Below are 13368 nucleotides of genomic sequence, written 5' to 3'. Positions count from 1 at the left end.
ATACTGACTTTTTTCTAATATGCGTTTGATCAGACTTCCTCAATGAAAAAAATAATCAAAAATTTTATATATAGATTTGAACCTAAATTTGTATTTCATGCACTAAAATTGGCGTTATTAAATCAAATGGAATAAAGCATCAGTTTAATTAAACCCCAATGATTATGTCATTTTCTATACCATTGTGCAAATTTTTGCCCCCATTCCCCGGTTGATAAGACTAAAAAATATCCCAGGACTACTTGTAGATCTACATGTATGAGGATTTAACTTGTAAAGTTTTAACTAGGTGTTCTTTTTTTTAAGCATTCAATTTCCATGATTTAGTCATTTTGGGGAAAAATATTACCTTTCTATCGGAAATGCAGTTAAAAAGATTGAAGCCATCTCTTACTTACTCAAAAAATGTATTTAAGACATCAAGAGGTTAGATCATACTGTATATGATTTACAGGAAATTGTATAATTCGTTGGAAAAAAGCGTTAAAAACGTTTAAAAAGATAAAAAAAAACGTTTAATTTTTTTTTTTTTTTAATAAAAAACGTTTTTTTTCATCATAACCCTGGTCACTGGACTGAAAATTATTTTACTCTTTTTTGGGTTAGTAGTGTTATCAAAAACTTATTTATTTTTAATTTCATTGATTTATGAGGCATAAATTCACCCTCTTATCTTTTCTAATTTTCCTATAGGGGTTCAATTTTTTAATGTATTTTTTGTCTGTCTATGTGTCACGGTACACTCGTCACAACTCCATTGTATTGCTACATTTTTGAAATTGTATTAATGCTTTTATATTTCGAAATAAATTTTGAATTGAATTGAGTTAAAATGCTGTGTTCTGTCAATTGCTTATTTTTCGGAGAGGACTCTTTTGGACAGAAATTGATGTGACAACAGTGGAACGTAAAATTTGCTGCATTGTATGAGTGACCTACTACACAAAGACATCATTAATAAAGAGTTAAGTAGTAACAAAATACCGAATTAGGAGACAACAATTTTGGACCGAATTATTGGCACCCATATTTTGGGTCGAGTGATTAAAAAAACAACAACATAAAGATATCTGTAGCCTCTGGGATTTTCAGTTTTTACAAAATTGTATTTCAATATTTTGTAGAGATGGGATATAGAGAGAAGGGGTGGCATGATCAAACAAACACAAAACAAACAAAAAATAAAGGTGGATACAAGTAAGGCAAAAAATACAGCCTATATTTTGCATAAAGTACATTGTATAGTGGATTTTTTTTTCATTCACGCCATTACCATGATTACCGTGGATTAAAGCCAAGGTCACAGTGAAAAAGTTGTTCCCCGAATCAGTTATTGTTATTTTGCAATATAATAGTCTTTTCTACAAGAAAGATCGATATATTCCCGCGATTGCATTGATAATCTTTACAAGATTTAGATATGCAACCTAGTAATTCGCAATGATAAAGCGCTAGCCATTATTCTATATCTGAACAATATTTGGTAACCGCCACATAACATGGTATGCAACGATAGAAAGGAAACAATTCGTACGTGCAGGTTGCTGGTATAAAATGTTTACATTCGTTATATTACTTGTTTTATTCAAGGACAACATTTACTAAAAAGCTATATATTTCGAAATATTCTTGGGTTTGAATACAATTAAGAAAAAATTGCGAAATTGCAAGGATCCATGGCAGGATCAAAGCAAACATAAGCCAAACCGTAATGAATATTCATTATCGGCATCGAAGCCAGCCAAATACGTCACTCTACTCCACGTGAGCGAGACAGATATTTGTATACATATATCGATGCTGGGTGTATAGCGAAATCATTTGGGATGTACCCTTCTGCCTTATCATTACCTACTTATAGATACGGCACGACATTGTCCAAGTTTCCTTTCCAAGCTTCAAATGCAACGTGAATGTTCATCGTTTTACAAAGTTTATTCTTCAGGATTAGGCTAACAGTTTACAATTAGGTGAGTTGATTTTAAAATGATTTCTATATATAACGAGACAACGCGTTACAATTTCAAGCACAAATAGTGATGTGCAAAAATCATAAAGTCAATGATGTCACTCAGGACCAACCTGCATGATTGAACCATGAAAGCTTAAAATGGTGCACTCTTAAAAGGGTTGGGCAAAAAAGGCCCTATTGTTTTTTTTAACCATCACTGGACATCATACTGTCCACACAACTATTGGTTAAAATCTGTCCAAATTGGGTAATAAAAACTAATAATTGGGTAATAAATTTGCTCAATTTGATATATTGTGTATATTTACCAACATGAAACACAGTGTACAGTATTTGCCCAACATTTTAAGTGTGTGGTAATTCTACACAGTCAGGAAAGAATTACAAAACTTTGTTTCATTGGACATTGAGAAGAAAATTTGTATAGGCCTATCATATATATTTTTTAATTCATATAATAAAATACGACAGAAAAATAGTAGGTAGGTGTGGGGTCATCAGTCCCCACATTTGCATACCTTTTCAGCGAAAGTATAAAATGCCATAACTTCTTCAGGCCTTCATCTGATTTTGATGAAGTCATTGTAATGCATGTTAAATTTCTCTCTTTTTATTCAAATCATTTTTTTTATTGGGGTGGAATTTTTCCTATACTGTTGTATCGACCATCCATGGGGCTGCCCCTGGCCAAACTAAATCATCTTACTGGTCGATCGTATTTCAAGAAATGATTCCCATCCCATCATGGCATGGGCGGATATCCAAGGGGGGACAGGGGGACGCGTCCCCCTACCAAAAATAGTAGAGGGGACACAATATCGATTGTCCCCCCTAGTATTTCTTTCTTTTATAAATGTATTTTGGACTAAATGACCTTATATTTTGGGTGAAAACCTTTTTTATCCTTTTTTTTTTGCTTGTCAAATTTTCCAGAGTGAATAAAATAAGATGAGGTGGAGACTTGGAAATAAAAAGAATATTTTTTCATGTCAAATTTTCGCTCGCGATTCGCGCTCGCATTGCCTGTTTAATAGGTGATTGTTCAATATGGAGCTTAAATATCAAGTTTTTAAATCAATATACTTTACACATTTCACCTCGGAAATCGAACTTTCATTATTTTGTGTGATTTACAAACTGATTTTTAAAAAGTGCTCTGTACAAATGACAGCTTTATGGTCTGAATATTGACATTTTCTGCTCGCGCTGAGCGATCGCAAATTTCGATTTATGAAGTACCTATTTTCGTGCATTCCATTTAGTTTGAAAAAATATCCCCCTTTTTCAAGTCTGATTGTCAGAACGTATAAGATAGCGCTACTCGCTCGCATTTTGATCGGCGAGTTATATAATATGTCTTTATATGTCTCAATTGATTTTATGACAGTTTATCAAAGATTTTGGCTCGCGATTTGCGCTCGCATTAATGGTTGGAAAATATTTTAACTGATGCATTCTATTCATAATTAAAAATGTGCTTCAAATATCCAGTTTTCAGGCCAAAAGGCATTAATGAATAAGATATTGATCTAATGATGTCCCATTAGGCATTAATAAATAAGATATTAATTTAATGATGTCCCTTTTGTTTCATCTCGCGCGTAGCAAGAGGAATAGGAAGATAGTCATCATTTTCATATGGCATGTCCTAAGGATGTCCCGATCCTATGTAAAAACTCAAATAATAATGAAAAATATCAGCTCTTTATTAAGTGCGATCCATATACCTCACAATTTTCTCCAAAGTGCTTGAAATATACAGCTGAAATTGACTCTTTTTTTCCAGATCGGAATATCAAATAGTTTAAGCTCGCGCTTCGCGCTCGCTTTGATTTTTCATTATAAAAGATGTGTAGAATGCCTAGTTTCTAGGTCTAAATCTGAAACACGTGCATATTTATTCAGACATCTAACTTGTTCTCTATTTAAATCATTATCCAGTTTCAGATCACATTATCAAAAATTTTCTGCTCGCGCTTTGTGCTCGCATTATTAATGTAGAAAGATTCCCTATTACTCATCCTTTTTATGATTTACAAAACATGATATAGAGTGTCCCGCTTTTAGGTCTATATCTCGAATTTTTCTGCTTCCGCTTCGCTTGCATCAATCGTTTAGTTATATAACTACCCTGTTCACGATAACAAAATTGATTAAAATTTTCGATCCTTTTTGTAGAAATGTCAAAAATTTTCAGCTCGCGATTCGCGCTAGCATTACTTGATTGTTAAAATATGTAGCGCCTTCATGGCTAAGTGCAAGCGGTCCTTAACAAGTACCTTTTCGATCAGTGCAAATTAAACGTATATAAACATTTTCTGGCTGCACTTTGCACTCGCATTATTAACGCGAGGAAGACCCCCAATTACTCATCCTTTTCATGATTTACAAAACATGAATAGAGTGTCTCGTTCTTAGGTCTAAATCTCAAAATTTTCCGCTCGCGCTTCGCGTTCGCATTATATATACATATGTTTAATTTACAAAAAGTACTTACAATTTCCATTAATTCTTTAGGCAAAAATTTCCAAAAAAATTTCAGCTCGCGCTACGCGCTCGCATTATTTGATTGTTGAAATATGCAACATCTTCATGCCTATCTGCAGGCAGTCTTTAACAGGTACCTTTTCCATCAGTTCATTTCTGCTTGCACATTGCGTTCGTAGCAATTATTTAGCTGCATACACATATTTTGCAGAATAACAAACATTGCCGAAAATGTTCAAATGTTAGGAAAAATACATAAAATTTCCATACAAAAAAATTGCTCGCGCTTCGCGCTCGCATTATATCAATAAGAATTATGATGATGTTATATGTTTATGTTGATTTATAAGAATAAAGGTAAGAAGGGACCATGGGGACTACCCCTTCAATGACCAAACAAAAATCATCTTCGAGCTGCCGATCGGGGATTAATATATAGCTGGAATCTGCCCCTATGGTCCCCCTACCTTTCGGGACAGATTTCCGCCCATGCATCATGGTTTGAAATGTGTGCAGTAAAGAATGGATGAATCCTTTGCTGAACTGAAATAACAACCAGTTGTGGGGCAAGTACCGGAGGGGGGGGGGGCAACATCATTTTATTTTTTCTTGCCCAATTTGCAGTTTGATCAAACTGCAGAAGACCTACTGCAGATCTTTTTAACCTTAACACATATCTTCTAATTACGCACAGAGCAGAGCACACGAAATGCCGAAATTGGGATTGTTCGACTTAAGATTGGTGGTCGTGATCTCCATTGGTTTGGCGACGATCGCGAGTGCTCAGGTTGACAATTGCCTGGGCAAATGTGACGCCCATCCAACCTATTACTGCGACGCTTTCACTGGTGTTTGTAACCCATGCCATTCGGCGAACGACAGCCCAAAGTGCAAAGGTAATTCTAATGTTCTCTCTATGCCTCTCGTCTCAGTCACACCATCAAGGACTCGATATCGAGTAATATAGGCGATTCAAAATAACTCACAATGGTTATATCGGACTGACCGTTTTAATCGTGTGACTGTGACTGCAGAAATAAGCCGATCTAAACCCCAAAAGCAAAATGGCTGGCATTCATTCACTCTAAATTCTAAGCTCCAATGAACTCATTTCTCTTATTAAACAAAGTAGGCCATACACACGGCCTTTTAATTTTGGCGTTCTCTTGATTTATTATGTTCAAGCCAGGGGCGTCGATCCTGGGGGGGGGGGGCAGGGAGGGGGCGATCGCCCCACCAATAAAAATATTGGGGGAGGGGCAAAAATATCGTTTTGCCCCCCCCCCATAATTCCGCTGATGTGTAAAAATAAAACAAGATTGTAATGTTACACAGAAATCAGCAAGCGAGATTGAGATACCAACTTCTTCACCTATATATATATATATATATATATATATATATATAGGTGAAGAGAACAATGCCGAAATGCAGCATGACACCCATATCAATGATTCATAACTTGGGAGAAGAAAATAGATCATAGAATGACATGACTTTGTTACGAAAATGATTGTATGCCATGTGTTGTCTAAATCCAGGTCTTTTCAGGCCTTCGAAAACAACGACAGAAGAGGCCCTCAAAACCCGATCAGAGAGAGAGCGTGTGACAGTCAATCCAATAAGATCTATTAGGCCCAGGCCTGATAGCAAAGTGGATATAAATGATCCCGGAGAACATCGCCAAAACAACATCGATATCGACCTACCAGACCCTTCTCGCAAGGAGGAAAACCACACCAATATCCTAATCATAGTCGCCTCGGTAACGGTGGTCACACTCGGAGTAGGCGTGGTCATCGGGATGCATCGTCGGTCCCGTACACCGACTGCATAGCTGCGGCCGGGGACGACTACCACAGACTCTCAAGATGGCATGGAATTAAAAGAGCTTGCATGCGAGCAAGGTAATGGTAGGCCTATATGTATTGATGCTTATTATAGTTAATATAGTAAAAGACGACTAGACATTTAAACTCGGATGTAATAGGTTGGTTTGGATAAAAACAAGATTTTAATAGTGATTACGCCTCTAAAACAACAATGAAAACCATGCAATATAGCATATCACATTACAGAGGGGAGCTATGTGTTCGCATGCACCTTCACAATATACTTGCTGAAATCATGAATTTTGTTATTCGTTGATGGATTTTAGCTACAAGTTCATCAATGTTTCTTTCTTTATCTACTTTTATCAAAACAAACTTGACATGATGATAATTGGACTTACCCTTTAACACCCGTTGTGATTTATGCATTCCTATCTTGTATAACTAAAGTATTGCTTTGCGGTATCCATTCTTGTCAGTTTGTTCTCATGGCAGGCTGTCAGCCATGCACGACACGCTATACATTAATGATTTTATTGTTTTTCTTATTCATATATAGAAGAGATATCTTTGTTCATGTTGGATATGTTTCTTGATACACAATTTGCTGTCCCTGGCTTCAGAGAGAGAAAAAATAAGAAAATTTAAGGAGCATATATTCTGGTTAAAAAAAACACGGTATATGAATGACCACAAGGCCTTCAAAGATTCAAAATCAATCGACCTTTAAAGTAGAAGTTTTATTATGTTTTACATTTGATTAATATTTTATTTCTTTTCTGTATATTCTTGCAGGAGAAATCGGAGAAAAGGGAGGAGACATTCCAGAATGACCACTCTTTTTCTGCTCAAGAATATAAAGTACATCGGATCACCCCTCTCTTTTATATGTTATTATTAATTTCCCTTTTGAATGTAATATAAAGTACGTGTGTCCCAGAAAACAAAGAAACAGGATTCCCACAACTTATTTCGTCAAAGGCAAATTGATTATGATATTCCATTTACATCATCATACAGATTTTTTGTTCCTACACTTTTTGATAGCTAGTATGTGACGAACACTTCTCTCATTAACGAGCAAACGAGTTTGAAATGTTAATGTCAGAAACAGAATGCGCTGAAAAAATTGAATATTGGTTCGTGACACGACAACAGTGCTTATTCGACGATTGGCTCTTAAACATTTCTATTGTATTTTTTTGTTAAGCTTCTGTCACTGATCCCTGAAATGAGAGTAGATTCAGATTAACACGTGAGTTTCTAAAGCCAGCCTGACACTTGCACGATTTTGTGTCACGCATTGGCACGACTCAAGTCGTGCCAGTGCGCAAACTAGTCGTGAACTAGCGTGAAGTGTGCGTAAACACGTCGTGACTATGCGTGCCATGTCGGGACGAGAATTTTGAAATGTTCAAAATTTTGGTCACAACAGAATTTAGCGACCGGGTCGTGAACTATGCGCAAACTGTTCGTGAACTCGTCGGGACTATGCGGGAGGATGCGTACCAGTGCGTGGCAGTGCGCGTCATGCCACGACTGTCACGAATAGTTCACGAACAGCTCACGTCGTGTTCACGAATAGTTCAGCACGACACCGTCCGAATTGCGCAAACTCGTCGTGCCAATGCGGGAAGTGCGTAAACTATGCGCAAACTATGCATGAACTCGTCGTGCCAGTTCGTGTCAATGTGGACACTGACGGGCACGCATTCGTGAACTTGTCGTGAACAAGTCGTAAACAGTGCGGAAGCCTCCCAGTTCGTGCCCCAAAATGGCACGACTTGCCACGACAAAATCGTGACCAAAAGTCGTACAAGTGTCAGCCTGGCATCAGCAAATCGTTTCTGATTGGCCTCGATATTTATGTAATCTGCCATGCGTAAATGATTTACCAAACTGTTGGTCTCTTAAACATGAGATTCCAACCGGATTCCACTCTTTCTTCCCTTTTCTGTGGGACGCACTGTATCCTTTCGTTTGGTTGGTTAACCGTATCATTAATTGTTTTGTAATTGCTAATGTCGCAGTATCTATGTGTCGGTTATGTGTATGCGCTTCAAAACGTGTAATAATGTATTACCCCCCCCCCATGACTGGGTTTCCCAAAGGCGGTAAAAAATGAAGGGAAACATCCAACTGGATACCCGTTTGCTTCACCTGGGTAATTGAGTGCAGCACATTTTGGATGAAATTCTTGATGAATGAGACAAAGTATTTAAAGTTCCTACAATTCGATTTTGTTTCTGCTAGGAAGGGGCTGGACACGGGGGTACGAGTCCCCTCCCAAACGAGATTATTCAAGGTCGGAATAAAGTTCATGGTGAAAAGAAAAATAAACCCAGAAACCCCACGAGGAACTTCATCAATTAGCCTACATGTATGCCCATAGGCCCCCCAAAATTTATATATATATATATATATATATATATATATATATATATATATATATATATATATATATATATATATATATATATATATATATATATATATATACGTATATATTGAAAAGACTCATCTGATCTCAGCTCTGGTTACGGTTCTGTAATAAGCACTACGTCGGGGGCGTTTATATAGTAACTGCTTCTTAATTCATTCACCTTATCATATACATTTTGCAAATAAAAAATGAGGTGTTGTGTTTGCTACATTGCATTGAATTTGTAAAATAAGGCATTCATAAGGCATCGATTATAATATATAGTCCAATGTGCCGATTAGGCAATGCCGGAAATCCCGGGGGGCAGGGGGACGTGTCCCCTTCTCAAAATAATAGGGAGGAAAAATATCCCCCTACTATTTTGGGTCTTTTCTGATGGAAAGAAATACATCATTCAAAATCAAAATAAAACAATTTTTTGGACGAGATGACCTTACTTTTGGGGTGAAAACCACCTTTTTTTGCTTGTCAAATTTATTTAGGTCGAAATGACCTTACATTTGGGGTTTTGCTTGTCTGATTTTCCAGCTCCTTTACCTTTTGGGGAGATTTCCGCCCCTGCTATCAGGACGGCGTCGCACTGTATTACTTAAGCTCCAGCTGCATCCTACACTCTAAAAGCTGCGGTGTTAAACTGACACCAATTTGTGTTAATAGAGGACCACACCCTGAGGTGTTAAAATTACACCCTAGAGATTAAACATAACACCGAAGAGTGTAAATGTAACAACAAAAGGTGTTGTAATAACACCTATAGGTGTAAAACTAACACCACCAATTTAACACCGGTGTAAAATAACTGGTGTGGTCCTCTATGTACACCGGTTAACACCACAGTTTTTGCTGTGTATGTGTTCGTTGCATTCAAGGAATTAATCATGCTGGGTATCCATTCCATCTGACTTGAGTGCAGCAAAATGTGGATTGATTTCTTGCTAAAGGAAATTACGCCTTGGCAGGCCTGGGATTCGAACCCATGACTCCCTTTCAAAGGCAATAGTCAAAACCACCAGTACACACGGAGACTACAGAAAAAAATGCCATTAAAAATAAATGCATCGAGGCCTAGGCCTTGATATTCGCTTTCAAATCTAATGATAAAATCTGCCAAAAAATGCTGCCGGAGTTTTTATCTTTTTTTAAACCATGTCCACTTCTCTATCAATCCACTGAGCCTCAATGGCAAGTAACGATAAATGAAAAAAAAACAAAGCGTAAAGTATAGTACTTACATCGAATGATTCCCTTGACATGCCAACGTACGTGAACTTGGAATAACGAAGCTGAAAAAACCCCAAACCGTTTATAAATCTAGCGCCTTTTTAACCACGTGATCACCCCCTGAGAACATTCGGGATGGGTCACAGGTGACGAGTCACAATAGGCCGCTCAATATCAATGAATAAAAGCATGCATCCATGCTTTAGTTGGTATTGAGTCATGTGATTCCATTACAAAGTCCGGTGTTTTGTTTTATTTTTTTGTAATAATCTTTATCATTCACTTCAAATGAAATTCATACATATCATACGAAATAATATAACAAAATAATTGCATCTATGAATACACAAATCAAATGGCATTTATATAGACAAATTGAAAAATAAACATATCAGATAAATTGTTTCAGGACAGAGACATAATCCAAAATCATACAAAAATAACATTTTCAACGACTACTGTATGCAGCTAAAGCAATTGGACAATATGACATAACGTAACACCTAAGCAAACTGAATTAATGAATGTATTAATAATTCTCCCGTCTACGAGTCCACACACCCCTCCCCCATCCAACCGCTATATAAAAAACACCGAAGCTGAACAACTAACACACAAACAACAAACAGGAGAATTAAGATTAAAAAATACAAATAAAGGAGAGAGAGCGAGAAAGAAAAAAAAAACAGAAAAAGACTTCCCTCTCCCTTGATATACTGAATAATTGATTATTAAATTGATATGATTAAGTAATTGTTTTTTATCAGTTGTTTCCGTGAGACCAATAAGAATTTAATCCAAATTAGTTTTTTTTTTTAGAATTACGATGATAATACAAATTCATCGATGTCTTCAATAGTACATGCACCCGGAACATGCACTCGTGTCAAAACTAGGGTTATAATTTTCACATCTGCTTTTATATGCCCAAATGCTTAGTTTCTCTTTCTCTTTCCCTATAACAAATGCAGATCCGAGAAGGCATATAATAAGCTGTGATCACAGGGGAGGTCGAGGGAACGGGTGGATGTTAAACCCCCTTGGAAATTTGAATATTGTACTCCGGCCAATGAAAAAGATTGCCTCGAGAAAAAAATAATAAAAATGAAAAAAAAAGATATATAAACACAAATAGATATCCGTGATGAAACAATTTCAAGAAATATCCGTACTCTGCTTCAAATATTACACTCGGACACGATTATCCCCCTTATACTGTAATCTGATTTGCTGAATACATGGAATGGGTAGACCTACTTCCCTACTCTGTTATCTGAGTATGTAGGCCTATGAATATTGTTTTATCATAATGACCTACATCCATTCATGAAATTTCAATTCAATCCCGCAAGTTAATGTTTACGAAACTACAGATTGATACGTAAAGATTCATGCAACGATAAAAGAAGTTAATCGTGGTTTTTTTGGTCCATATCGGTCAGTGGGCCCGATGTCGTATTTTCCTAAAATAAGTACATTCTTCTTTCCTTGTCTCTGTTTCTTTTTTTTTAAATTAATTTTATGTTTTTCCTATCATTTCGTACAGTGTTTTATAACTTCTTAGTATAATTTCATTTTAAATGGGATATTTCATTTTGATGGGACTGCACTCAACACGGCTTTTCACCCAGCCCACATTACACACCTTACTTATACCTTGGTCACATTTGATTTATGGCGGCCGTACGGCGAGTCGACAACAGCCGTTTTATCAATTTCAATTCAAATCACCTATATGCAGTTGGTACAAAAAATGTTGAAACGGCTGTTTTCGACTCGCCGTACGGCCGCCCTAGAGAAAATGTGACCATGGTATTACTCTTTGTTCAGTACTTTGTTGCATCCAATAATTCTGTGTCAAGGTTATTCATTTGTATCTTATGATAAACAATCCACTGAGGACGTATGTATTTCTTTATGGAAATAAGGGTAATGAAAGGTTTTCTCCTTACAAGCAGATATAAGGTATTATAATTGAGGCGCTTCCCGCTGCATGGTGCTATTTTCTTTTTTTCATTTTTCAATCAATGTTTTGTATTCTTCAGAGGTGTAAACTATGCACATTAATATACAATTTAATAAGTACTACTTTTAAAACAATAAGAACTCAAGAAATTACTTAGCATTTATTGATTTTTATTAGCATGGTTTTGTTTATCATTTTGGTTTTTTTTTACATCTCTACTATACTTTGAAATTGTGTTACGTTAGTTTGATTTTGTTATCTGCTTTAATCAATGATTTTTATTTACTCTTTGGTATTCTTTGTCACATCCACAATTATAAATACTAAATATTTTTTAACGATCAATTTTTCTTAGGTATGCACGTTTCAACATGCCTAATGGCTTTTGGGTGAATGCCCCATTATCATTATTTTTTTCTCCATTGTCTATTGTCAAAACTATGTGCCGTTTTTTTTTATTAATAACACTGTGTTGCTGATGTTCTGTGGAATATATATAATATAGGTTTTTATTTAAAAACAATGTGCCAACTTTGTATGTATCTTGATGTATATATCACCACATGATATCTGATATGAATAAGGTATCAAAACATTACACATTTGTATGCATGAGTTTATGCTATTTTGATTTATGTACACGTTGTCACTTGTATAAAACTTGGACTTATTTATTATTGCAAATGTATGAAAAAGCAAATCAACGGAAGAGAATGAGGGCAGCGTTTGATTAACAGGATATTTACAGATCTTGTAGATTTACCAGAGCTCCATAACACAAAGCTTTGCGATAAATTGCAAGTATGAAAGAACCGCACTGATTGGTCCCTGGTCATTATTTAAAACTTAACGAGCATGTATCATTGATATTGATTGGTCATTTCATTTAGCGATTGATCGCTAGTCTTTGTGTTACGGAGCCCTGATGAAGAATAATACATAATTGTATCCTGACAATTTCCAATTACTTTTTAATTTTTAAATAGTTATTAACATTATTATATGAAATAAAAATGATTTTATGATTATGTATTCTTTGTTGGCTTTTACCGAGTTTAATATTTCTCCACCGAAATGGTATTATTTGGAGAAAGTCAGGGACGGATTTAAAAACTTGAAGCTCGGTTTGATCTATTAATGAAAGTATGAAACCTGTATACGTGTATAATCATAAGATATCCGAAATAAACAAGGTATCAAAGCATCAATGATTTCGTATTATATGATTCTTTCAGGCATTTCTGTCCTACTGGTGATTGTATGAAAATTTGATTGAAATAAAAATGCTTTAATGAACATAATCAGTACTATAAAAATTCCGTGAAAACGATTTAAAATAAGCTTCATTATCAAGATGGTGTTGCAGATGTGCCTTTCTATATTTTACCGAATTTTATTACCTACTTCTCAGCAAGTATTGATTTCCAAATCAAGTTTATTTATTTCC

General features: G+C 35.8%; 1 protein-coding gene across 2 annotated transcripts; it reads left to right on the top strand.

The window, feature by feature from the left end:
* Positions 1–1667: 1667 nt before the first annotated feature.
* LOC121423273 lies at positions 1668–7367 on the top strand. Of its 2 annotated transcripts, XR_005971255.1 has the most exons (4): positions 1668–1970; positions 5154–5355; positions 6001–6366; positions 7087–7367. XR_005971255.1 is itself a non-coding variant. In XM_041618602.1 (3 exons), exons 2-3 carry the CDS (start codon positions 5169–5171, stop codon positions 6294–6296), a joined length of 483 nt encoding a protein of 160 aa, XP_041474536.1. In that variant the 5' UTR covers positions 1668–1970; positions 5154–5168; the 3' UTR covers positions 6297–6367. The 2 variants fall into 2 exon arrangements, 1 of the variants encoding a protein (XP_041474536.1); XM_041618602.1 differs by lacking the exon at positions 7087–7367 and having other exon boundaries at positions 6001–6367.
* Positions 7368–13368: the final 6001 nt, after the last annotated feature.

Source organism: Lytechinus variegatus, chromosome 10, assembly GCF_018143015.1.
Source record: "Lytechinus variegatus isolate NC3 chromosome 10, Lvar_3.0, whole genome shotgun sequence".
Lineage (NCBI taxonomy): Eukaryota > Metazoa > Echinodermata > Echinoidea > Temnopleuroida > Toxopneustidae > Lytechinus > Lytechinus variegatus.
Note: the sequence above shows the minus strand (reverse complement) of the source record. Positions and strands in the feature narration are given on the sequence as shown.

Excerpts from the sequence above, each read along its gene's own strand:
- LOC121423273 (XM_041618602.1), top strand. The coding sequence starts at position 5,169 with ATGCCGAAATTGGGATTGTTCGACTTAAGATTGGTGGTCGTGATCTCC. Across the intron at positions 5,356-6,000 it reads CGACAGCCCAAAGTGCAAAG|GTCTTTTCAGGCCTTCGAAA; the intron begins GTAATTCTAATG and ends GTCTAAATCCAG.